This window comes from Anguilla rostrata, chromosome 2, assembly GCF_018555375.3.
Source record: "Anguilla rostrata isolate EN2019 chromosome 2, ASM1855537v3, whole genome shotgun sequence".
NCBI classification, from domain to species: Eukaryota; Metazoa; Chordata; class Actinopteri; order Anguilliformes; family Anguillidae; genus Anguilla; species Anguilla rostrata.
Window position 1 is genome coordinate 68,340,553 of NC_057934.1, and position 27,104 is coordinate 68,367,656.

The following is a 27,104-nucleotide window of genomic DNA, read 5'->3' on the forward strand; positions in this document are numbered from 1 at the left end:
TTTTACGTCGCTCTGGATAAGAGCGTCTGCCAAATGCCTGTAATGTAATGTAATGTGGTGCCTGACACATGTCTGTCATCAAAGCAGCTCTGTTGGACTAACATGGCACGTTCATTTGGGAAGGACAAAGTCTGTGAGAGATGGCTCTTAGCAGCTGCGTTCTCTGTACTGGTTAGAATATATACGTGTTGCAGTAAAGTACACAGCTGCTGCTGATGCATACTGGTCCAAAACGCAGAAATTAACTTTGATAAAAACACGTTGGGTCAGAGATGAAAAACATTGTTTTGAGAAAATGTTTATAACTATATGTGAAATATAAACCATAACATTGTGTATGTAGAAAATATCGTGAGACGCCTTTCGAATCACTGTAGGCTTTTATCTGTTTTATTTGATCCAGCTTTAGGCCTGTACTCATTGACTCATATATGATACTGTTCTTTTGTTCTAGTTTTATGTTTGTAATTGACTACCTTCTTGACTGGAATGCGAATGATTTGGATGGTTCTGTACAGACAATTCAACCATCCGAATGCCTGCTTCACAATTCTATTATGCCACCTATTACCGTGGAAACGCTGATGTTGTCCTGGCGTTAAGAGTTGGAAAAGGAAAACGCAAAGAGCATATGGCAACCCTGTAAATGTGTTCGCATGAATTCTACTGCAGCATTGCACTGCTCAGCATTAATGGCATTTTTTATTTCTTAAGCAAGCACACCTACAAAGTTCTTTATGGATCTGTGATTGCAAGACATATGGTTAAGTGACTCATCGAGAGAAGTGATACCATTTTACACATTGTTCCTAGTGGGTTATACATAGCCTGTCTGCTCATGTCAAGACATATATCATCATGAGGATCATGTTCTGAGATTCGTAATTATGTCTGAAGCTGGAATAAATGTCTTGTAGGCAGAGGTAAGTGTCTGTACAGCTTCGAACGAGATAATAATTAACCGTTAGCAGAAGGAGCCGCAGGATCCAGTGAGTACTACTGTAAGCCTGGATAGCCTCCAGTCACTCACTTAGGCTGATTGCAGCACATTTTAAAATTTAATGTAGTCTTTTCACGTTATCCAGTGCTCTCGTAAAGTGAAAACAATGTGTACAGAAGCGAAATGTACTTTATATGTACATTTTTATAACTTATATAACTTTTATAAATTCCCCTGTACACTTCCCAAAAAACAATATTGCTGAATCAATAGAAACAGCTAACATAGCATAACATAGCATAACATAGCATAGCATAGCATAGCATAGCATAGCATAACATAACATAACATAACATAGCATAGCATAGCATAGCATAGCATAGCATAGCATAACATAACATAACATAACATAAACATAAGACGAGAACAGGCCATTCAGCCCAACACTGCTCGTCTAGCTGGATTTATAAACTGGAAATACACGCCTAAAAAAAAATTTAAAAAAAAGTCCCTTCCTTCAGTTCTAGATTGCAGTCTTTTCTTTTACGCAGTGGGGGAGGGCAGAAACCTGATCCCCATGGACCCGAACGGGCTGTCGGACCCGTACGTCAAGCTGAAGCTCATCCCCGACCCCAAGAACGAAACCAAGCAGAAGACCAAGACCATCCGCTCCTGCCTCAACCCCACCTGGAACGAGTCCTTCAACTTGTGAGTGACAGTTAGGGGTGGAGTGCCTGGCCTACGTGCACTGTCCTGACTGTAGGCCAACTGTGACTCTCTCTCAGGATGAAATTCAAGTTTTTTTTGGCATATTTATAGATATTGCCATATGTATACGCTGATCAGTTAATCCCTGTATGTCTCTCTCGCTCTCTTTCTCTCTCTCTCTCTCTCTCTGTCTCTGTAGCAAGCTGAAAGCCTCAGATAAGGATCGCAGGCTGTCTGTGGAGATCTGGGACTGGGACCGCACCACCAGGAACGACTTCATGGGCTCCCTGTCCTTCGGCGTGTCAGAGCTGATCAAGTCACCGGTGTGCGGCTGGTGAGGACCGACGTTCGCTCCCGCGCTCACTGTACCTCCCCAGCCCCTCAGTCCTGCCCGTCTGCGTACAGCAGCGTAGTTACCTTACTGCATAGCCGCTCTGTTCTCCTCCAATGGGACGACTTAGCTCAGGAGGTAAGAGCGGTTGTCTGGCAGTCGGAGGGTTGCCGGTTCGATCCCCTGCCCTGGGGGCGTGTCGAAGTGTTCCTGAGCAAGACACCTGATTGGTACCTTGCATGGCAGCCTTTCACCTTTGGTGTGTGTGTGTGTAAATGGGTGAATAAAAGGCATCAATTGTTTTTTTAAATATGTTTTTTTGGTTTTTCCTTTATTTGATAGGACAGTGTAGAGAGACAGGAAGAATTAGGATTCGAACCACCGACATCACGGCTCACATTGAGCACGTGGTTAGCGCTCTACGGGCTGCGCCACCAGAGGCCACAGAAAGGGCATCGGTTGTAAAGCGCTTTGGATAAAAGCGCTTTATAAATGCGGTCCGTTGACTGGACTGCTGGACTGCGCAGGTGCTCTCTGTGACGCTGACTCCATCGCTGTGAACAGAGACATTGTGTGGGTTGCAGGTAGCGTGGCCCCGGGCTCTTACTCAGGCTTGTTGTCACGGGCTCTCTGGAGGAGGCGCGGAGTATGAAGTCCCGGTGCGGAGAGAGACGGACGCCGCCGCGACCTTTTAGCCTGTCATACAGCCCGTCGTATATAAAACAAGCTTGTGTCGCGGTTTGTTCTCTCGGCGCGGATGTCGTTTTGGATGGCCTTCGCCGGGCCGCGTCGATCCTCCAGCAGGGCGCGCGGGGGCGTAAATCAGGCCCCAAATTAAACGCGTGGCGCGTTCGCTCGCTCGCCTGTCGCCGAGCTTCGCCCGGCAGACCCTGGCCGCCGCCCCGGCCGCCGCCGCGACGCGCTCTGTGCCACGCCGGACGGGGCGGAGCGCAGACAGCCATTTCAGTTCGTCCCGCGGCTCTGGTAAATGGTAAATGGACTGCATTTATATAGCGCTTTTATCCAAAGCACTTTACAACTGATGCCTCTCATTCGCCAGAGCAGTTAGGGGTTAGGTGTCTTGCTCAAGGACACTTCGACACGCCCAGGGCGGGGTTTGAACCGGCAACCCTCCGACTGCCAGACAATCGGTCTTACCTCCTGAGCTATGTCGCCCCTCTGCGGTTGTCAGCGTGAGAGTAACGCAGCCGGCTGTGATATCCCGGCACGGCTTCAGGGGGGGCGGGGGACGTGGGGGGGGGGGGGTGGAGCCCACTTTGTCCCGCCCGCGTCGCGCCCACGGGCCGCAGTCCAAGAGCGCTGTCTCCAGGACGATCGCCCTCGCCCGTTTTCCCGCCTTTTAATTCGTCTGCCTCGGAGACGCCCTCTCAGCTTAGTCTTAACTCCCCCGGCGAAGAAGCTGTTGGCCATTGATTTCCTGGCTGTTTTACATCAAGGGGGGGTGGGGGGGGGAGCCAGCGGTGTCAGAAAAAGGGCCCCGAGATCGATTGCCGCTAAATGCGTCAGGCGGAGCTGCTCTGAAGACGTCTCGACATCGCCCCCCCCCCCGGAAGGTGAAGGATGCTGTGCCGCTCCCCGCCTCTCCGGCTTCTCAGTCGATCGTTTAATATAAGACTTCATTCCCGCCGGTCGGCCCCTCATCGCGTACGGTGTGCAAATCACGGTGCTTTGAATGCGAATGCCGTAATGATACCACCAAGTCACTTACTCTCAGTTTTGTCAATGCGTTCTGTGGTTCTTTTTGACATGGAAAAAATATATCCTTTCTTATTTGTAAATAGTAACTTGTACAGACATAATAAGCTGTAGCATTTACATTAATAGTAAAAAGAAAAACACTACGTTATATTACATTACAACACATTTAAGTTTCAGGAATCCAAAAGTGTGATTCTACCTAGAAGCCGCAGAATCACCATCAAAAATCAATTAGTGCAATTAGCGTAGTTTAGGGCGGGTATACATCAGGTGTGCAGCAGTGTTCCAGTGGTCTGACATGGTTGCTATGCAGTGATGTAATGCTTAGATACGCTGCTGTGCGCTTGTACAGCCCACTCCCTGAGGTTGTGTGCATCCTCTCTCTCTCTCTCTCCCCCTCCCCCTGTGTCTCAGGTACAAGCTGCTGAACCAGGAGGAGGGCGAGTACTACAACGTGCCCATCTCTGAGGAGGACGACGGGAACCTGGAGCTCAGGCAGAAGTTTGAGGTGAGGATGAGCGCGGAGGCCGTGGCTGAGGCAGCAGCCGCCCCCTGCCCCGGCTCCGTGGGGCCCTGTGGGGCCCTGTAGGGCCCTGTGCTTCTCTCCCTGACTGCCTTACACTTCCAGATGGAGGAACGCCCTTCCGTTTGAATCTGGACTAATTGACGTACAAAAAGTAGAGCATTTGTCCCAGCTAGGATTTGCATTCTATGGTTGTCACCGTGATGACTCTATTTGTTGCCCCCCCCCCCCCCCCCGCCCTGTTACTGTAGGAGTGAGTAATCCTTATTCTGGATCTTACTGTGGATTCCTTTCAACAAGCTTTCCATCGAAATGAATACCGTTTGAAACGAGGGACGTCGTTATGGCCTGTCTGTCTGTATGAGTGTGTATGATTGTCTATTTATTTTTTGTGAATTTGAATTTATTTTTAACGGTCATTTAAAATTATTCGTTTATCATTACATCAACGTGAAGGAGAAAACGCTCAGCGAGGCCTTTTGTCTGAGAGCCGGGATCCTCTTGTGACCACTCACTGCGCCACTCAGACCTTGTTATCCTCTCTCAAATAAAGTGTGGGGCACGGCCAATTGAATATCCCCACTCTTTACAAATCGGGTCATTTGCATTTCGCGCAGCAGATTGCTACCCCCCCCCCCCCCCCCGAATTCAAAAGCGCTGCGTCTGAAGCGACCGGGGATAAAATGGTCACGACTTCTCCATGGAAACGGCGCCATTGATTACACTTTTCTTCCCCCCCCCCCCGACCGTGCCTTCACCGCGGCGAGAGAGACTGTTAAAACTCTCCAGCAGGGTGCCTGCCTCCTCTCTAGCCAGGTCTGAGAATTCCTAACGTGTGCTACAAAAGCCTGGCTTTCACGTACAGCATCCATAGGGAATGTCCCTACCACAGCCGGGCTTTCACATACAGCATCCATAGGGAATGTCCCTACCACAGCCGGGCTTTCACATACAGCATCCATAGGGAATGTCCCTACCACAGCCGGGCTTTCACATAAAGCATCCATAGGGAATGCCCCACCACAGCCGGGCTCTCACATAAAGCATCCATAGGGAATGTCCCTACCACAGCTGGGCTCTCACATAAAGCATCCATAGGGAATGTCACTACCACAGCTGGGCTTTCACATACAGCATCCATAGGGAATGTCCCTACCACAGCTGGGCTCTCACATAAAGCATCCATAGGGAATGTCACTACCACAGCTGGGCTTTCACATACAGCATCCATAGGGAATGTCCCTACCACAGCCGGGATTTCACATAAAGCATCCATAGGGAATGTCCCTACCACAGCTGGGCTTTCACATAAAGCAACCATAGGGAATGTCCCTACCACAGCTGGGCTTTCACATAAAGCATCCATAGGGAATGTCCCTACCACAGCTGGGCTCTCACATAAAGCATCCATAGGGAATGTCCCTACCACAGCTGGGCTCTCACATAAAGCATCCATAGGGAATGTCCCTACCACAGCCGGGCTCTCACATAAAGCATCCATAGGGAATGTCCCTACCACAGCCGAGCTCTCACATACAGTATCCATAGGGAATGTCCCTACCACAGCCTGGCTTTCACATACAGCATCCATAGGGAATGTCCCTACCACAGCCCGGTTTTCACATACAGCATCCATAGGGAATGTCCCTACCACAACCTGGCATTCACATACAGCATCCATAGGGAATGTCCCTACCACAGCTGGGCTCTCACATAAAGCATCCATAGGGAATGTCCTTACCACAGCCTGGCTCTCACATAAAGCATCCATAGGGAATGTCCCTACCACAGCTGGGCTCTCACATAAAGCATCCATAGGGAATGTCCCTACCACAGCTGGGCTTTCACATACAGCATCCATAGGGAATGTCCCTACCACAGCCTGGCTTTCACATAAAGCATCCATAGGGAATGTCACTACCACAGCCCGGCTTTCACGTACAGCATCCATAGGGAATGTCCCTACCACAGCCGGGCTTTCACATACAGCATCCATAGGGAATGTCCCTACCACAGCTGGGTTCACATAAGCTCCATAGGGAATGTCCTACCACAGCCTGGCTCCACATAAACATCCATAGGGAATGTCCCTACCACAGCTGGGCCTCACATAAAGCATCCTAGGAATGTCCCTACCCAGCTGGGCTTTCACATACAGCATCCATAGGGAATGTCCCTACCACAGCCTGGCTTTCACATAAAGCATCCATAGGGAATGTCACTACCACAGCCCGGCTTTCACGTACAGCATCCATAGGGAATGTCCCTACCACAGCCGGGCTTTCACATACAGCATCCATAGGGAATGTCCCTACCACAGCTGGGGTTTCACATACAGCATCCATAGGGAATGTCCCTACCACAGCCGGGCTCTCACATAAAGCATCCATAGGGAATGTCCCCACCACAGCTGGGGTTTCACATAAAGCATCCATAGGGAATGTCCCTACCACAGCTGGGCTTTCACATAAAGCATCCATAGGGAATGTCCCTACCACAGCTGGGCTCTCACATAAAGCATCCATAGGGAATGTCCCTACCACAGCTGGGCTTTCACATACAGCATCCATAGGGAATGTCCCTACCACAGCCTGGCTTTCACATAAAGCATCCATAGGGAATGTCCCTACCACAGCTGGGCTTTCACATAAAGCATCCATAGGGAATGTCCCTACCACAGCCTGGCTTTCACATAAAGCATCCATAGGGAATGTCCCTACCACAGCCGGGCTCTCACATAAAGCATCCATAGGGAATGTCCCTACCACAGCCGGGCTCTCACATAAAGCATCCATAGGGAATGTCCCTACCACAGCTGGGGTTTCACATAAAGCATCCATAGGGAATGTCCCTACCACAGCTGGGCATTCACATAAAGCATCCATAGGGAATGTGACAGTTCACTCTTTTGACCTCCCACTGTCCCTAGATCAACAGAATTCCAGCACGATGCCTGTCGCTGGTTCATCAGGGAGTGGCAGAAGAAAGCACAGATTAGGATTTCTATTTTTATGTGGATTCTTTCATTCTCCAGCTGACTGTCAACACTATGCGGGGGAAAAAATAGACTGAAAAAAATTGCACGGATACCCTCATCTTGAGGGCTTGCTTTCACATGTCATATAGAAATATCTGTGCTTAATCTACTTGTCAAACACTAGGAGGTGTGAGCTGTCTTCACAGACGCCTCCAGGGATCCGAGGTGTCCCAGAACAGGCTGGAAACCTGTGAACACCAGAGGGCGCCGTCTCCTCCTCGCAGAGCCCGAGGAGACAGCAGTTGCCCTGAGCTGAACTGGTTATGTCTCCCGTGGGAAATATCGATGATGGAAAAATGAGTTCCCTCAACTCCCCCACGGCAGTGTGTCAGTGTGCGGCAGAAGGAAATGCTATTTTCGGAACAGCCCGCACGCCGTTCTGCTCGTTCCTGTTTTGTTGAGGCTGGTCGTCGTGACAGAGTGGCAGCGGGTCGGCTGCGTTGGGTTTCGAAGCCAGAACTGAACGGGCTCGGCCGCTTGTCCGGTCTTTCCCTACTCTGGGCGGGGCCCGGTGCGAGGGCGTGTCTCGCAGTCCCCGCTGTCTCCTGAGCACATTACCGCCGGTGCCCTCGGGAGCCCGCCCGCTGGTGGGACTGGCCAATAGTCACGTGTGCGGTGTCTCCATGACAACGCACGGCCGCACTGACCCGCACAAACAGCAGGGGGCTGTTTGTCATGGTTGTCTTTGCCCACGGTCCATGGAAACGTCAAGCCCCCCCTCCCCCCCAACGCCTCCAGAACTCTACTCCCTCCATCACACACTCCAGCCACCCACTGTGACCTCATAACTCATAACCTCACCACAGTTCTCGCTTCACTCAACATTAACACTGTTGCCACCACTAGGGGGAGACACTTGGCTCGCTGGCTTTAATCTCTCAAAATCAATATCTTCAGTCCCATTGAGGGCAATATTCAGAGCTTGATGATGGACAACTGTTGTGATAATGATCCTGGTCATTTGGGCTTTCTTATTTTTATTTGATTTTACAAGCGCGTTACATAACCATAAAGTCACATTTAAATTTACATCTCATCAAGAGAAACCTGATTAACCTTTTGCTGTTCATTACGTTAGGAAACTGTGAAGCCGTTGACTGTGTACACAGTACAGTAGCGTAGTGATTGGTTGACTGTCTCCTGTGGTTACCAATTGGAAATACCCTGTGAGCAGCTACTACGGCAGTACGGTTCCGTGGTGTTTTCCTAAATTGGATGGGAGGAACAGCTAATGAAGGATGGACAGAAGCTCCCCCCAGCCTTGCGGAACTCAATTATCTTTACTCCCCGTTCGCTTGGGCTTCCCTGTCCCCTCCTCTGTTGCCATGGCGAAGAGGCAGGGGTCAACCCTAAGCATCTCCTTCGCTGCTCCCCGGCCTCTGTCCGTTTTGACCTTGGGTGCGGGAGAGGGGGGCAGCTCACGCGCTGAATTTTCAGCAAGCTGCTCTTGCCAAGCCATCCTTCTCAAAGCTGATCAGCTCGTCTATAAAATGGAGTTTGAAAGTTACTGTTAGTTATTGAAAGTTATTTCACCGGCTGTAGCACTTCAGTCCCTTCGGTCCTGCTGGTGATATACCTGGCTCTCTGACCACTGTGCTGTGCTCGTGCCTATTTCAAACTGACAGCCTTCACGATGAGGGAAGCGACAGCCTTCATGATGAGGGAACTGACAGCTTTCATGACTTTCATGATGTTTACACTCAGATTTAGCTTTAGCCGAACAGCAAGAATGTAATGAATTATAGTTACACGACTATTTTAGTGTATCACTGTCTCCCCTTAGATAATTTTTTTTTCTGTGAAGTACAGCTCTGCCAAAACACTGCTAAAGAACTTCATCGTCTGCCGACAATGCACTTCTAACCAGATGGGACTGACTCATGATTTATGACGCTTGTGTTTCTGCGTATGGCTTTCCATTGTTCTTTGCATGCTCATTCGCTATATTTGTGCACATTTGTGCATGTTTGTGCATACGTGTGCGTGCTTTCATGTATGTATGTGTGTTTGTGTGTGTGCATCTGCGGGCGTGTGTGTGTGTGTGTGTGTGTACAGCAGGAGATGAAATGAATAGAAGAGAGTGATGTTTCTCTTTCACCATGCCGTCCTTTGAGAGTGTTATGCTTTAATTTCGCCGAAGTACAGTGAGCGTCCTTGAGCTCCCTTGGTATTGGGTCTTGCTGGGAATGCAAGGGGTTGCCATGGACACCGAGCCAGAGATGTCAAGCATTGTGAAATTATCATCCGAGCCCACGCAGGAATTCTCTGTGGCCGTAGAAGGACAGCGTCTTTCGAAAAACTTCAAAATAACATTGACGGCGCTGTCCTCCCCCCGATTGTTTTGCTGAGATCGGCCTAATGTCTGATGTCAGACTTATTGAATCTCTGTTATGCCAGACGCCTGTTTCACTCCAGCTCCAGCTGACATTCTGTACTGTAATTTAAGCTTTTACTGTATTACCATGTTTTATGCTGTCTTTAACTAATCAAGCCCTTCTTGTTCTTATCAGAGCAGAAGTGTCTCAGCGTTGGTATTGACGGGTATGCTGTGGGTTACTGTACTGTCTGTTTGCTGTCACTTGTTGGGAGCTACGGGGTTTTTTCTCTTGGCCGTTCCCAGTCTGCGAGCATGCCTCCTCTTCCTCCCCTTCCTCCCCGGGACCTGTGGACTGGCCTGTCTCCCCCCCCCGCCTCCCTGCTCACGACTAACTAACGCCGCAGTTTTCTCTCCTGTCTTTTTTCAGGACTGCCAAATTAATTTCCACTTCCTCAAGGTAGCTCTCTCGCCCCTTGAATCGTCAATCTGTCTCTCTCTCTCTCGCTTTCTTTCTCTCTTAACTTTCTTTTCTTTGTGCTCTTTCTTTTTCTCACCCTCTCTCCCTGCCCTCTTTCTCTCTCTCTCCCTCCCTCTCTCCCCTCTTTCTCTGTACCTCTCCTCTCTGTGTTCAGCCATTCATTCTCTGTGCTCCATGCACTCTGTCCTTGATTGTTTGTATGTAGTTTTTGGCTACTGCAAATAGATCCAATTTACTAACAATGAACGGCCAAGCAAGAGTGGGTAAGGGTTCACTACGGAGTGGGCAGATTCTCTGATTTGGAATCACTATTTATACGGGCAGCGGCTGACTCATAATTATTTGAAACATTATCAAATCCTGCTGGAAGAATGGAAAAATAAAGGTAATGGAGAACAGTAGAAGCGATAGAGCGTGTAAAAAAAAAAAAAAACAGGCCTGTGTGGTGAAGTGGGTTCGGTGCAGTCGGGAGGGGCTTTCCGGAGAGGTCTGTCGTTTCCAGGCCCGGGGAAGGCAGAGGCCTGTTTGTTAATTATCCGTACAAATCACTGGGAGATCAGTGTGGGTTTCCACTGGTATCCATCACATGGAGGATGATTCGATCAAAGCTCCCCCCCTCCCTCCCCCCCCCCTCTGCTGTCCTCCTCCTCCCTCCCTCCCTCCCTCCCTCCCTCCATCCTATTGTTGCTCCCTCTCTGATTAATGTCCGGCAGCAAGCAGCGTCTCTGCAGATTACAGTCAGATCAGGCCCCCCCGCCCCCCCCCACCCCTGGAGGGTTGAGGTGTGAGGATTCTGTTGTTAGTAAATTAGCGGGCCTGGATGGGGGGGGGGTTATCCATCCTCATTGTGCTCTGTTCATCTCTAACACCCACACCCACACCCACACCCCCCTTCCCCCCCCATCGGCTCCACCATGAGCGCCGCCCTCTGTTCTGCGTCCCACAAGCCCAGACTGTGGGAGGGGCCAAAGCAGCCCCCAGAGTGTTTGGGTGGGCGGGGTCTCAGTCCAGGCATGCTTCTGTACGCATCTGATTCGCCGGCGTTTTAACCCAGCCCAGCCCCCGCACTGGGCGCGTCCTGTCTGTGTGATCATGTGACCGTGGGGAGGGCATCCGTCGGCCCATTTTCAAGTCATGAGCTTGATTTATCTTTTTTCATTTATTTTTATTTTTTATTTTATTTTTTTTGTGTTGTCGAAGCGCGCACAAGGGTGTGCAGGAGAAAAGACCCCTCTCTCACTCACTCACTCACTCACTCACTCCCTCACTCACTCACTCACTCACTCACTCACTCACTCACTCACTCACTCACTCACTCACTCACTCACTCACTCACTCACTCACTCACTCACTCACTCACTCCTCATCCTCACTCACTCACTCACTCACTCACTCACTCACTCCCTCCCTCACTCACTCACTCACTCACTCACTCACTCACTCCCTCACTCACTCACTCACTCACTCACTCACTCACTCACTCACTCACTCACTCACTCACTCACTCCCTCACTCACTCACTCACTGACTCGATGGACTGACTGAGCGAGCTGGTTTCCCGGAGGAATGACAGGACTGACATCCCATCGCTGAGTGGTGGAAAGGCATTGATAAGACAACCCTCAAAAGGACAAAGCCTGTCTGTTGCACTGTGAATGCGCATGAATGGCATGCATGTTGTCTGAAGATGATAGCAACTGTTTTGAAGGTGTATTTGTGGCTGTTTACTTTCTTATATCGTACAGCCAATGCAAGACAGTGGCAAGACCCTTTAGTGCAATTGAATGAAGTGGAATGGCAGTGTTACATTTTCGTGGAAGAATGTAGATACTGTAGGTACCCTTAGCTGTGTGTGCTCTGTGAGTGTGAGTTGATCCACAAGGTGGCAGCACTGAACTGGGATTTATTGGAAAAATGTTCACAGCTGCTGTTACGATTTGAATTGCTGAAATTCATACCTGGATCAGGTCTTGTGATGTTTTGTCTCATTTGTGTTGTAAATCACTCAATTAGGATTTATTTGATGACTTAGAGTGGTGAGGTCTGATACTAGATGTGGGTTTTTGTATTTTTTGCGTGCTTATATGATCTGTTTTGTAAGGAATATAGATTAATTGTTGTTTCACAGGCATTATAAAATAGCTTCAATAATTGTCTTATTTTTTAGGACAGACTTAGGTCCCTTTCCACTAAAGGAACGTAGGGCCTACCTGTGTTATTAAAATAGGGTTATGACATAATTTATAACAAGCACAGTTCATATTGGACTAAAATTGGATAAAATAATAACTTCATGTAAATAAATGTATAACTACTTACTTCTGTTTGGACATCAGTACAGCTTGTCTTATTTATTTATTTATGTATTTGCAGTAGGCCCTAATTATTTGTCATTTAGGAAGGCGGCTCCCTTGTTGTCATATTAAAATATGCAAATATGGCCGGGTTGATGTTTGATGCTCAACGGTGCTTTTGTGCTTCTGGGTGGGAAGCAGGGTCATCAGGTTATGTTATCAGTGATGCCAAACCAGGACCAGTTGGACAGAAATCCTCAGATTTGAATGCCTTTTTCCAATTTGTTGCTGGAAAATTAAAGATATCCCGTTCCCTCCCGTGTTTTCTCGGGCTTACAGTGTACAGTGTGTGTCAGCTGTGTCTGCGCTCGCTCTAATTGCTGGTGCCGCCTGTCTCCTTTCATCAGTCGGCGAACTGTGATTGGACCTTGTTTACACTCAACTCTGGCAGAAGTGACACATCAGATTCTTTTGAGATCCATTCAGAGGCTGGCCGCTGGCCTTTTTCAGAACGTGCCGCATAATTGATTCTGATTCGCCGAGGTTGCGTTCTGTGTGGGGCTGTCATCAGCGGAGGACCCCAGGTCAAGGGTCAGGTAGAGAGTTTCTCTCTGCTTGTGCTACGTACTCTGGTGAATCGGGAAAGTTCTGGAAAGAATCCTGGCTTGGGAGGGGGATATCTGCAAGCGGTTAAATGCGGACTACAAGGCATCCGGGGGGAGGGAACCTGTTGCTTTGTAGCTATTTCCCCATACAACTCTCAGCCTGACTGTTGTGACTGTTGTGTAGATTATGGCTGCTGTTTGCATATGGACGAGGATAGGGTATTGGAACATTCAGATTCAAATCTGACCCTAGCCAAATCTGGTGGAAAGGTTTTTTTGTTTGTTTGTTTGTTTGTTTGTTTGTTTTTCTTTTATCCATTCGTGTGCAGCATCGAGTGGTTTTAAACCAAAAAGAACAGAAGCCTTAAAGATTGAGGCAGTAGTACATCAAGCCGGCTTCTCCTGATCGTGGGGTTCTCAGGTGCTGACCTGTCGATGTAATAGGGTAGTTGGAAATGAATGGGTTATGACAGATGTCTTGCCATCTTGCCGAGATTCTCAGGGTACCTGAACCTACATTGAGCATCCAATGTTGGGCATATGAAGACATGCACAAGTGACATGTTTTTTTGGGCCACTCGTCCTCACTATGAATGATAAGCGGGACATGCTAATGCACTGTAGCTTTACAGATGCTTCATTTCCTAAATTTCAGTATTAGAAATTTTGGACATGAAAGTCCACTTTTTTTCATTAGAGAGTGAAGAAATCCATGGAATCGGTGGTACATTTTCACAAATTAACTGCATCCTTTTTGGCACAAAAGGACAGTTACGCATTTAACAATCATTTCTGCAAATCCGCTGCATGAGTTGTTTTTTTTAAATTTTTTTATTGTTGTTGTTTTTGAAGCAGCACATCACAGTTCATCACATTCAGCTTCCCTCAGTGATTTGAATCTTTGTTCAACCTGAAGTTTTATTGTCATAGATAAAACCAGCCATTGCTTCTTTTTTTTTCTATTAAGCAGTGGATAAAAATGTCTTTTCTCCCCAGATAGGTGGATGTTGTACCCAGTGTAACCACTAGGTGTCTCTCCAGGATATCCATGGAGAGGTAGGGAACATCCACATTTTCTATAGATTGAAGAATTATACTGTGTTCTTTTTGAAGATAACCAATGAGCAGCGCACGTCAAGATTTTTTTTTAAATGGCCGTCATCTGACGTCATCTGACATTGCACCCCTACCTTATGATCAGCTGTGCAATGCTTCGATAATTTATTCAAAAACACATTTTCTGTGATCACACCCTTCAGCTGTTTAGTACACTAAACAAATTAGGTTCAAGAATGAAATCAAGTGGGATTTCTTAAAATAATTAATGTAAGAGCACATCTCTTACAGAATATGAGTACAGTTCTGAAGTACAACCCCCTTTCTCCCCAGAAGTCTTTCTTTGCAAGCAGAACTAAGCCAGAGTTTTTTTTTGTTTTTGTTTTTTTTTTTAATGGCTATAAGGGTCCGTCAACAAATGTTAACGCGTAGTGAAAAGCGTGTGACGCAAGCACGGCGCTAATGTCCCCTCCCCTCTGGCGTCTCTCACGCTGAAGTTAGTCAAGATGGCCGACAACAGTGTCCCCTTTTACCGACGGACAGCGATATTGGAGGGAGCTATTGGTAAAATCTCGCGCCGCGGGGGGCTCAGCTCTCCGGAGTGTTCCGGAACACAATTATCGGCCCGCGCTGCTCATGGGGTAGCCTCATGCCCGAAACGACGGAGGCGCTGGTGTGAGAATCACTCTGGTGGGAAATAATGTGGGAGTTTGCAGCGGCGGCGGCGACGGCGGGTGGTGGTGGTAGTGAGGAGGGGGTGGGGGGCGGGAGGAAGGGGGGGGTTTGGAATCATAACCGGTGCATCTTTCAGGGGGTTTTTCGATTTCCGTCCAGCCGGGCGTTCCCGTCTCGGCGGTTTTGCCCGGGGGGGGGGGGGGTGCGCAGCTGGGGGGGGGGGGTGGCATGCGCCCGGTCGCATTTCGGTTCCTAATATCCTGTCCGTCCCCATCGCGCGCGCGGTTCGAGCGCCAGGCGGGCCGGTCGTTTCCAGTCCATCGGTCCGGGGACGGAGCCGCCTTCACACACCGACTGCAAACGCTTCAAGAGCTGGATCTTTAGCACCCAAGCACCGCAGTACGTGTCCAATTCCCACTCCACCCTAACTCCCCCCCCCCACTCCACAACCCCTTGCTTCAAAAACATGTCTCTGTAGTATTAATTCTGACACATTTTTTCAACTGCAAACAGCAATTATCGCCTTCTACAGCACGGGAAGCCTGTCAGGGATAGCACCCTGTATGAGAGACCCCTGTGTTGGCTACCGGCTTAGTGCTCTTGCAAAGAAAAACAGAATTATTAATGGATGGAAAGATGGAAAAATATGATTTGCTGCAGATGGGCGGGACACCCTCAACTGCAGGAACCAATACTAGATTTGTACATTTATAACTATAATTACGCTACAGAATAGAAGGATTGGTTTTTAAAATTTGAGTATGGTTGCATGGCTTTCTTTCGTGTAATTACTACAAATTCCAAGGCAATCATCCTCTTTCAAAGGATCGGAAGTAGTCATTCTGTACACATAATATACACCAGTGGTCTCCAACCCTGGTCCTGGAGAGCTACAGGGTCTGCTGGTTTTTGTTTTCACCTTAAAATCAGCACCCAATTGAGACCCAAGACACCAGGTGAGTTGAGTTAACTGTGTAATCAACTGCTCTAATTGATTCATGAAGTGCAGAGTCACCATGAAAACCAGCAGACCCCGTAGCTCTCCAGGACCAGGGTTGGAGCCCACTGATATACACAATAATAACACAATAATATATTGTTAACGCAGGGTTCTCCTTGAGTCTATGAATGCGTCTTCCTTTTTGCATTTCTTTTTCATTTTTTACCAAAAAATAAAAAGTAAATCTCCCTTTATTTTCCAACTACTCGATTACATTAACCTTCCAGGGCCCAGTAACTCCAGAATTGCGTGTCAATGGCTTGGTGTAATAGAAGCATAGGGCCCTTCTGTCCCATCCTTAGATCTGGGAAGAGCTGCAAAACCCAACTCAAGCACAAAGAAATACCTAGTGCATAGGTGGCTACAAGTCACATTCATATTTAATAATATTTTAGTATAACCATACACGTCTGCACTTCAAGAAGTGGAAAAATGTGTTCTTAAGCTGTATGTGTGTGTGTACGCATGTGCGTGTGTGCTTGTTCACGTGTGGGTGCTTGCCTGCATGTTTGTGTGACAGGGGTTCGACTAAACCACTCCCCTCTCCCATGTGATTTGCAGGATCACGATCTGGACGACTCTGATAAGGTGCGTCTGACAGGAAGTAAGATTTGTTTGCTAGCCTTTTTTTCCTTTTTTTGGGTCTTGTTTGGCTTGGTTTGGTTCGGCGGCGTTTCCGGGCGTGTGCCGTGTCCTGCAGCGTGGGTGCCGCGTTTGATTAACCTGGTCTGGTGCTGCTCTTTTACCTGGGGACTGCTAGCGCGGCGCTAACCGCTATGCATCGGCCCGAACGAGGAGCCATGGGGAACCGCGAGGAACCGTGCGAAGGCTCCAGCTTGGCTTCACGGACCCGGGTAGTGATGCTGCTCTCCGGAGTCTGACTCTGACCGCTGTTTTATAGGGGCGGGGCCGGGGAGGGGGGTGGGGGGGTGTGCGTGGGGGGTTAAGGCTACCGCGAATTCAGCCTGGTGTGAGTGTCTGTGTGGCCAGCTCAAATGTCAGACGATGCCTGTGGCTTGACAGACCTGTGCCCCCTCCCCTTTTTGTGTGCGACGCCCTGTACAAGGGCTGCCAGGTTGCCCAACATAATTGGTGAAAAAAAAAAATAAATAAAGGGGGAGGAGTCAGCATGACTTTTGTCTGTCCTGGTTGCTGTGCCGCTCTGTGTGACCTGGGTTAGCTCTGCTTTGGCGCTGTCGGGGGTGGGCTTGAGTGAACTTTGACCTCCTGTGCCCCAGTGGCAGTAGAGCATGTGACATGACTTTGTAGAAAAGAATGAATTGGAGTATTATTATTATTATTATTATTATTATTATTTTGGTTTTCACTTGTTTTGTGATCATTTTCAAAGTGGAAAATATCTAAGCTGCCCCTTGATGATTTCATTTTACTTCCGCTCCTGACCACTGCAGTTCCTACTGTAATGCCAATACAATAAATCACAGTAATATTATATTCATCGCTCTAAGGACAATTTATATTGGGCTGAATAGGGAGTACAATTGCATTCACAACCATAACTGAAATTACACACACACACATAGAGTGAAACATATTATTCTGCTGCAGATACAGTAGCCTTAGATTCTCATATGAGTTCTTTGACTTCACCGTTCCCTTGGGGACGTCGACGCTGATGAATCAATTGTGAAATGCTATTATTAATTTATTTTTAATTAGTGAGAATTGCCTCGGGGATAAACAGTAGTTCCTTCTGTTTTGATTACATCAACGGCAGTGTAAGTGAATGTGAAATCCCAGAGTGCTTTGTGCGAACAACTTCGGAAGCCAGTCCAAGCGACTGTACAGTACGTGCGTTCAGTGCAGACGTACAGGACGTAGGCTTTAGGGTGCTTTCCCTCTCACGGGGCAGCGTGTCCCCCTCCTCCCGCTGTTTTTTGGACACACCCCTAGTGGCGACCCTATCTGCCCAGTCCTCAAGCTCCTGGTCCAGCCTCTCCCAGTCCAGCTGCCAGTCTCGGGCCTTCTGCTCCAGAAGCTGTGTGCACTGCAGAGGGGCCGACTGGCTCTCAAACAGGTCCCCAGGCCAGACTGAACCAGAGGGTCACTGATCACACAGAGCTCCTTAAACAAAGCAACACTGAAGTACAGCTGCCTGGAGGCAGGAAGCTCAAGACAGCTAAGACAGCAGTTGTCCTTCCCCTGACGTTGTTCAGGAGGTTGTTCCTGGAGACCAGAGGCTCAGCTTGGTGAACTGGATTACTGTGCCAAAGCGCTGCATGAGTATTGCAGGGATGATGCTGTCTCGAGTGCCGAATTTGTCCTCTTCGCCCTGCCTGGGGTTATGGTGATGGCAGTGGGTGCCATTAGCAGATTTAATCAGGGTGAGATATGCGCACTTCACACAGATGAGTAAGAAGTGATGACATAGTGTTGGGAGAAGGTGAGGGGGGGGGGGTGGTGTGAGCATGGGTGGAGGGAAGTTGGGGGGAGGGGGGGGGAGCTGAGATAAAGTTATCTGATGGGGCACTTGGTGTTGAGGCTCGCTGATGGTTTCTCTACGGGGGGCTCTGTTCCTGACCTGGACTGTTTGCGCTGTCCTCTTCATCTGCAGACAAGATGGAGCTCGCTGCTACAGTCGCATTGCGTCCTGATGAGACAGTAAAGCATCCTGTTTTCACAGCCCTGCAATAGCTGTCCATGCAGTTTTCCCACACAGTTACAGTAGGGTTACTCGCCATAGTCCCATTGTTCTTATGCAAATAAGGGAGTCTGTTGGTTGAGCTGTGACGTGCTTGGTTTTTGCACACTAGTGCTAGTACTGTCTCAGTTTTTTCCCTGTGTCAGAACTTTTCAGTGTCTCCTGTTTTTGCAGAAACATTAATATAGCTGTTTGTTTCAAATGTACTGTGGAGCATAGGTTATACGGGGCACTTGTTATTTTTTGGCTTTCCCTCTCGTTGCTGGGAAACTGTGATTCTGCTTTTGCCCTAGTCGATGGGGAGGAGACAGGGCAGTCTGTGTTGCATATCCAAAAAAATGGGTTCACACCATAATAGCTATTATATAATAGATAATAGATATTTTCGTATTTGCTTGTAGTTCTTCCTGAAGATGTACACGCGAGACTATAAACCGTGCCCAGTTAGCCGTTTCCCGTGACGATGAGCTCTGCCAGTGGGCTTGTAAACTGCATGTTATTCCTGTTTGTGGATGTCACCTTTGCATAAAATGACCAAGCCCACTGACAGAGAGTGCAAAAAAGGGATTTTGTGGATGAGCCCGGCCTCTGGGTTTGAGCAGAATCCCTACACGCCCCCCCCCCCCGCCCCCCAGGGCTTTTGGGAGCAGCGCCCCGCATGTGGCGGCAGGGGGAGGTGAATAATTCAGAGGGGCATCAGGGAGGGCCCCCGCCCCACCGCTGCTCATTTTGAACCGCATTTGACTTCAATCGGACTCTGGCCCCCACCTTCTCTGTGCACGGGACGTGACGTAGAGCTACCGGACTTCAAACTGCCGAAGCACGCCCAGTTACTCATTTTACCCGTTTATCTATCTATGCACACATTTTTTTTATCCAACAGCAGATATATTTTACCATCTGTTACCGAATGGTTGCATCTTTATTTGTTTATTTTATTTATTTTGTTTGGTTTTTTTTTTTTTTTTGTTTGTTTTCTGGGTCATGAATCTGGGGTCTATTTTTCGGAAGGCGCGGCCTGTGTTTTCGCTGTAAATCCAGCGCGGTCTGCCCCTGTTGTCGCAGAAAGCCAAGCTCGGGCCGGGGAAGAAAGTGATCACGCCTTCGGACGACGACCGGAGCCTGCCCTCCAACAACATCGACCGCGTCAAACTCACCGACTTCAACTTCCTGGCCGTGCTGGGGAAAGGCAGTTTTGGCAAGGTGGGTGGGGGTCAGGTGGGGCAGGGCAGGGCGGGGCGGGGCGGGGCAGAGTGAGGGGGCTGCCCACAGAAACTTTGGGACCCCCCTGATTTAACCCTTTCCTTCAATAGGAGTTGAATGTACACCTTCACATGACGTTTTAGCTCACAGAATGACACTCCCTTCCGATTAATATTTATAGCTTATGCATGACAATGAGCGTGGTGCAATCTCTGTATTCAGAACTCACACGCACCATGAAAGGGATCGACGTGTTTCTTCAAATGTACATTTCAGGGGGTGCACAATGGGGTATTTTTTTTTTTTTTTTTCCTCCATTCAGTACCAAATAAATATTCTTTGAAAGCTTAGCCCACCTGCCCTCAGGTTCAGTTTGAGAGTTTCCCCTGGAGGTCAGAGGCAGCAGTGGCAGGTGCTCAGTTTCCCCTGGAGGTCGGGGGTCAGAGGCAGCAGTGGCAGGTGCTCAGTTTCCCCTGGAGGTCAGAGGCAGCAGTGGCAGGTGCTCAGTGTCCTCTGGAGGTCGGAGGTCAGAGGCAGCAGTGGCAGGTGCTCAGTGTCCTCTGGAGGTCGGAGGTCAGAGGCAGCAGTGGCAGGTGCTCAGTTTCCCCTGGAGGTCAGAGGTCAGAGTGGCAGGTGCTCAGTTTCCCCTGGAGGTCAGAGGTCAGAGTGGCAGGTGCTCAGTTTCCCCTGGAGGTCGGAGGTCAGAGGTCAGCAGTGGCAGGTGCTCAGTCTCCCCTGGAGGTCAGAGGTCAGAGTGGCAGGTGCTCAGTTTCCCCTGGAGGTCGGAGGTCAGAGGTCAGCAGTGGCAGGTGCTCAGTTTCCCCTGGAGGTCGGAGGTCAGAGGCAGCAGTGGCAGGTGCTCAGTCTCCCCCCCCCGGGCCGCTCTTTAACGCAGGTGATGCTCGCGGAGATGAAGTCCACGGAAAAGCTGTACGCCATTAAGATCCTGAAGAAGGACGTGGTGATCCAGGACGACGATGTGGAGTGCACCATGGTGGAGAAGAGGGTCCTGGCACAGAGGGACAAGCCCCCGTTCCTCACCCAGCTGCATTCCTGCTTCCAGACTGTGGTAAGGCCCGGCGCCGTCCCCCTCCGTTCGGACGCACTTCCTGTTAGCACAGACGCACTTCCTGTTAGCATAGATGCACTTCCTGTTAGCACAGACGCACTTCCTGTTAGCATAGATGCACTTCCTGTTATCACAGACTCACTTCCTGTTAGCACAGACGCACTTCCTGTTAGCACAGCAGTGCATGCTGGTTTGAGAGTAAGCGCCAAGCACCTAATTACCATTGAGCATGAAGGACCCCTGTAGACACTGGCTGAGACGGAGCATTATTACAGCACATTCAAATGCTGGTGGCTGTCTTAAGGGGGAAAGATCGTATTCGGCTTTTTAAAGATCCTCAATGAAACGGTGTGTAAATGCGAAACAAATGGCATTCTGAACTCTGTAAGTCTCCTTACTGTCATTACAGCAGACGAGGAAGCGCATTATTTTTTTAAACGCTCCAACCCTTCCAGTTTTGAACAAGGTTGCCTCTGCACAGCTGTGTTCGTGCGTGCGTGCGTGCGTGCATGCGTGCGTGTGTGTGTGTGTGTGTGTGTGTGTGAATGTGTTTCAGCATCCAGCTGTCATTGACAAGGGCAACTGTGCTGTATTTTGTGAAACGGCACGGATGTGTCTTTTGTTATTTTCGTTTTTTGGCTTGCAGTGCCTTTCCAGTATCCCAGATTGCCTTTAATCTTTAATCCCTCAATCTCCGGTCTGGCGGTTTGTGATTATGGCCCATAGAAACCTGCGGCGGTGCACCTGCCTGCCCTCTTTCATGCAAATCTGCAAATTGAAAATGAAATTTTAATTTCATTTTAAGTGGAGGATAAAGTCCACAATCTCCGGCATTAATATAATATTCCAACTTCTTTTTTTTTTTCCTAAGTGGATTTTAGTTATATTAAACTATTAAAATGACTATTGTATTGAAATGTTATTTTGAATGTCTGAAGTGTTACAACTTGTCACTTGCTGATCCTGTTTTATATAGTTGCCGGTAACTGTACTGCTGTTGCTACTCTCTTGTCCTTTTGTAAATCTTGTTTCTTCACGACGAGGGGCTGCTCTGTTGGCACACCTCTGATGCAGAGACTGCCAGAGCTTCCTGACGTGTGAATAATTGAAAATGCCGCGGTGTTTTAGTAAGTTCGGGAAGCTCGCATCGTGGTCTCGCTTGTTTAGTCTTTTGTTTTTTGTTTTTTTTTTACGTTGTCGGATTCAGACCGAAGCGTTTGAGTGGCTTTTTTTGGGACGGGGCGGAGTCGGCGGGCCTCCTCCAGTACTCCGGCCCGGCCCGGCCGGGGCCTCGTGCCACATCTGGGCTCGGCCGCCCGTGTCATTACCCGCGGGAGTGACACCGTCCTCGGCCCCGCTCTCCAGATGCCTCCGTGACGCGGGAAACCCCCTGGTTTGTGTGCAGATGGGTTCTGCGTGCGGGGCGGGGCGGAGCGGGCGAGCGAGCGGAACGAGGGAAACGGGCGCGGCTAACCGGCGCCGCGAGCTCTCGTCTCGCGTTCGCGGTGCCCTGAGAGAACGACGCCGTGAAGGTTTTTTAATCGCACGTTTTTTCCGCTTCTCGCTCAATTGGTCCGGTTTTCTGCCTCTTAGTCCCAGGGTCAGAAAGGAAAAATAAATAAACCTCATCGAATTTTACTGTGTCAACTTCAAGCAATTATGTAGGCCCCCTTCCCCTGCCCCCTCTGGTTGTTTTCCAACAGTAATTGGGGTTCTCCGACGTAAAATATAGCCGGTTTGTCAGTTTGTGTTCGCCGGCTGTCATAACAACGGTGTGTAATAGCAGCCGACAGTGTTCGCCCTTCTCTCAGTGTTGAATCGAGGTCTGCGTGAGCGCGTTACGCCTCACGTTTCTTTTCGCTCGCGCGGGTTTGCGTTCACGCGTGTGATTTTTACCTTTCGAAACAGCTCGTCGCTGGATCCTCCGGCTGATAGACCCGGCAAACGAGAGAATCACACTATTTAAAAATATTCATCAAGCGCACCTTCCACCCCTCGCCCCCCTCCACCCCCCCACCCCCCGGGGGGGGCTCCTGGGGGTCTGTGTGCAAACTTTGACTCATCTCCTGTCATACGCCATCATTGAGTGCTCTCAGTATCCATGAGAGCTGTGACAGGCCCGGGGTAATTACCTTGATTAAGCTAAGTGTTATTGAGTCACACGGCAGCTTTTTTTCTTCCTGCCTTGCGCTGGGTAGACACGTCAGGCATTGCTTCCCACCGTAGCCATCGATTAACGTCAAAATTCGGGGGAAACAGCTTTTCCTGTTTTCCTCAGAAGGGAGTCTGTGTTCAGTGTATGAATATGTGTTTATTATCCTTGGGTACCGCATTTATGCATGTTGCTCTTTTTACGTTCTGACTGAAAAGAAGTTTTACTAATGATGTGTTCAGTGAAGTTATGCAGTTTAGCCTTTCATGTTGTCCACAGGTTAAAAAAATTACCCTTTTCTGAGTTTAACAGCAGTGAAAACCCAATAAATTGTTTTTTTTTTCAGCATGAAATTTTATTCCTTTTCCTGGAGGGATCCTACCATTAGAGAAGGTTTTAAACATTTATCTTTTTATATTTTTAATGAAAGTGGTACACCATCAGGATACAAATATTGTCTTTTGTGTCTTTTTTTACCCTGCAGGTATGAACTCAGAAGTCATAATCAAAGTTAAGCACTACACATCGATTACAGCAAAATCAGTCTATTAAGAAATTGTCTCTCTGGACTGTGAAATAGGAAAGCCATAATTCACGAATTAATTGATGAGTGAGAGGTTGTTTCTACATGAAAAATATTGATTTAGGGTTTAAAATTTAATGAGGAGGCTTTATCACAGGAGACCTGGTGAGGGGGGTCATTTTCGACCCTGTGGACGTGGAGTACATACGTAATGTGAAGACAACACAAGACTGTGTAAAGTGTATCGGACTGTAGTCATGTTAATGGATCTATAATGCCATCTGTGCCTTGTTCCATTTGTGTCTCCTGCAGAAGCCTGTTGGCCTCCAACTCTTTATGTTTGAAAATCTGAAAGACCTTTATTCTCTAACCTGATCCCATTCTCTAAATGCCTTATTTTGTATTTACGAAAGAGAGAACCATAAATGCTTTTAACTGAGGAAAAAGAAAAAGCACTTTGAAAATGAAAAAGTCCTGAACTGATCCAGCTTTTTGACAAAAGAGGACAAATCTGTCTGACTTCCACTCAATAACGGATGACTAATCATAATTCTAACATTAAAAACCTAAAAAGGTATAATGATGTAATACAATTCTAAAATGCTCTTAGTCTGTTGGGTCCAAGTGATTATTAATACATTGCAGTAACTTACAGTAGTTCATCTTTATTTAAGCAGGTAGCTCATTTGTGGTTTGGTGACCTGGAGAATTATGGGATTGAATGAACTGGCTCTGTTGGTGACCTCTCTACCCTTCCTCTCTGTCCCTCTCGCAGGACCGCCTCTACTTCGTCATGGAGTATGTAAATGGGGGAGATCTCATGTACCACATCCAGCAAGTCGGGAAGTTCAAGGAGCCTCAGGCAGTGTAAGCAATTTTGCGTTTGGTTTCCCAGCAGCCTCTTGGGACACAGCCCAGAACACCTCCTACTCTGATTGGCTTAGTACAACCTTAGTACACACCATCTTACCCATGAAGATCGGTTATTTGCTGTGTGTGGTTTTCTTCCGTAGCCTCGCCATGCAAAAGATGGTAAATGGACTGCATTTATATAGCGCTTTTATCCAAAGCGCTTTACAATTGATGCCTCTCATTCACCAGAGCAGTTAGAGGTTAGGGGTTAGGTGTCTTGCTCAAGGACACTTCAACATGCCCAGGGCGGGGTTTGAACCGGCAACCCTCCGACTGCCAGACAATCGGTCTTACCTCCTGAGCTATGTCGCCCCTAAGACTTCAGCTTTATCTGTGCTGTCGAGCTCAGCTCTGACTAGGACTGTAAGATGTAAGATTGTGCTTCACCAGCAATCAGTCCATCACACGCCACAAAGATCAGCTGTCCTCAGTGAGGGGGATTTATTTAATACCCGGATCTGTTTCTTATGTTTGTTATTATTTATAGAGAGTGTCAAAGCCGTACATCGTGTATGTACGTTATATATGCACATACACATGGTGCAGTAGCTTATAAGTAGCTGTAGATAGATGTATGTAGATTAGCATGCTCCTGTATTTAAATATAGTTATTTTTCATCGATGCAGAACAGGGCACATGTACACACTGTACAGTATCTTATAAGCTGATAGTTATATTTAGATTAGCATGCTCCTGTATTTAAATATAGTTATTTTTCATCGATGCAGAACAGGGCACATGTACACACTGTACAGTATCTTATAAGCTGATAGTTATATTTAGATTAGCATGCTCCTGTATTTAAATATAGTTATTTTTCATCGATGCAGAACAGGGCACATGTACACACTGTACGGTATCTTATAAGCTGATAGTTATATTCAGATTAGCATGCTCCTGTATTTAAATATTATTTAGTATTAGTAATATTAGAAAGGAGGCGCAGCAGGGGCGGGAACTAGAGCAGCCATGTCTCCCATCGAACCTGCAGCAGTGGGGGAGCAGGGGGGGGGATGGGCAGGACAAGCCTGAGCCCCGCCGCCGCCGTCGTCGCTGTGACCTTTTCCCAAATGAGAAACGGCCGCGCGACCCGGAACAGGAGAAAAGAACAGCGTAACGAGGTCGTAAAAAAAAAGAGCAGGCTGGAGCGAGCTTCTCGGTTCGGCTCTCAGCGAGGCCCCGGGCCCCCCTGCTCGCGACGGGACCGCGGGGGAAAAAGGGGTCTCCTAATCTGGCCCCGCAGACTCAGCCAAATCCAGGTTAATCGCCTGCCTTTGATGTTATGATTGACGGCAGGGGGTTTTTTATTTTTTTTTAAATGTTATTCCGGCTAATTCTCCGCCTGTCATTGCAGGTTCTACGCAGCAGAGATCGCTGTTGGGCTGTTTTTCCTGCACAAGAAGGGCGTCATTTACAGGTGGGTGTGAGCCCCCCGGGGGCGAGGAACCGGGCCGAACCGGGCCGTCCCCCGTCGCCCTCCAGCTCCTCTCGTCTTATCCGTCGTCACGTTTGGGTCATAATCGACCGAGCGATTCAATTCGACCGTTTAAATTGTATCGAAGTGTTTTTTATAACGGCGCATTAATGTAGAATTTGCAGTTGGTATTGGCGCCAGCCAGGAGCGTGTGCTGTGTTTGTGCGCTCGCTGTTTTTATGCAGTGTTTCTCATCGGTGCGTCGTTGTTTGGCTTCATTTCGAAGGCTGGAACTGAAGAAAAAAAAAAAACAGATTTCGTCACGCGTTTATTCAAGTAAAACGGTGATCTAATTTTATTCGAACTTTTTCCTGTTCTGTTCTGGGCTTAATTCAAAGGGCAGTGAAGGGTCAGTGGATGTGAAGGATTCTGATGCGAAAGCAAACGCAAATGCTCGTAATCAACGTCGTAAACACGACTGGCACGCGCGCGTTTTATTTTTAACGCGCTCAATGATCTTTTGTGCTCCTGTGCGTCTACGTTGCAATGCAGCTGTAATTTCATATGACAGAATCGGCTTGGGTTTTTATTATTAATATTATTTTATTATTAATCTGTTTATTTCCGTTTCTTGAGTCGGGGCGGCTAATGTGTCGTTGAGTTCCATTAGCTCGTATTATCAGGGGACTCGTTAAATATAATAACTCCTGCTTGTTAAGTCGCAAGTGAGCGACGGTCACATTATTTATCTGTACATATTTATTCCCCGTCGTGAAGATTCGCGAGATCAAATGCGTTTATGATCAGCCTCTCAGTGTGTTCTATTCCTCGAACCCAGCCCTGTGTTTCTGATCTCATGATGAAATGTGTAGAATGGCACAGAAGCCCGTTGGCCTTCAGTCATGGCACTGGCCTGGTGAAACAGTGCAGCCATTTTAACTTTGTTATCCACGGTGACGGTGCAGACCTTCTGTGACGTGGAACTGAGGGAAAATTAGCAGAAAAAAGGACAGATCTTTTGGAAGTAGATTTATTAAAATATTTGCTCGGGACATTAAAAAACCTACAGGGTGCTTTTTGATGTTGCTTTTAGGCCATCCAATATAAATGTAAATTACACGCTTAAGAAATGTGTTAAAGGCCAGAGAAAGGGCAGCAAAGTTCGGGGGGAAAGGTGCAGGCAGAGACGGGCGGGACGGCTGCCTCATGTACCTCGTCAGACTGGCGTCTTTTGTGAGCCCGTGTCCCATCGCTCCCGCCCCCCCCCCCCCCCCCCCTCACTCTGTCCACCGCAGGGATCTGAAGCTGGACAACGTCATGCTGGACCACGAGGGCCACATCAAGATCGCCGACTTCGGCATGTGCAAGGAGAACATTTTCGAGAACGTGACCACGCGCACCTTCTGCGGCACCCCGGACTACATCGCCCCCGAGGTGAGGGTTCGGATCGACGGCCGGGGCCTTCGCTTCGCGCGGGCTGGGGAA

The 27,104-nt window shown here is 48.4% G+C and overlaps 1 protein-coding gene across 4 annotated transcripts in view; it reads left to right on the plus strand.

Moving 5' to 3' along the window:
* The window catches only part of LOC135249032 (protein kinase C alpha type), a 225,439-nt gene that overhangs the window by 152,449 nt on the left and 45,886 nt on the right, over positions 1-27,104 (plus strand). The window contains exons 6-15 of one of the 4 annotated variants that reach the window (XM_064324267.1): positions 1,492-1,648; positions 1,848-1,982; positions 4,113-4,206; positions 10,003-10,032; positions 16,245-16,271; positions 19,411-19,548; positions 20,444-20,617; positions 24,068-24,159; positions 25,560-25,622; positions 26,915-27,053. In XM_064324267.1, coding sequence (XP_064180337.1) covers positions 1,492-1,648; positions 1,848-1,982; positions 4,113-4,206; positions 10,003-10,032; positions 16,245-16,271; positions 19,411-19,548; positions 20,444-20,617; positions 24,068-24,159; positions 25,560-25,622; positions 26,915-27,053 — 1,049 coding nt within the window. The remainder of the gene's footprint in view (positions 1-1,491; positions 1,649-1,847; positions 1,983-4,112; positions 4,207-10,002; positions 10,033-16,244; positions 16,272-19,410; positions 19,549-20,443; positions 20,618-24,067; positions 24,160-25,559; positions 25,623-26,914; positions 27,054-27,104) is intronic. The other 3 variants (XM_064324263.1, XM_064324264.1, XM_064324266.1) reach the window with 3 other exon arrangements.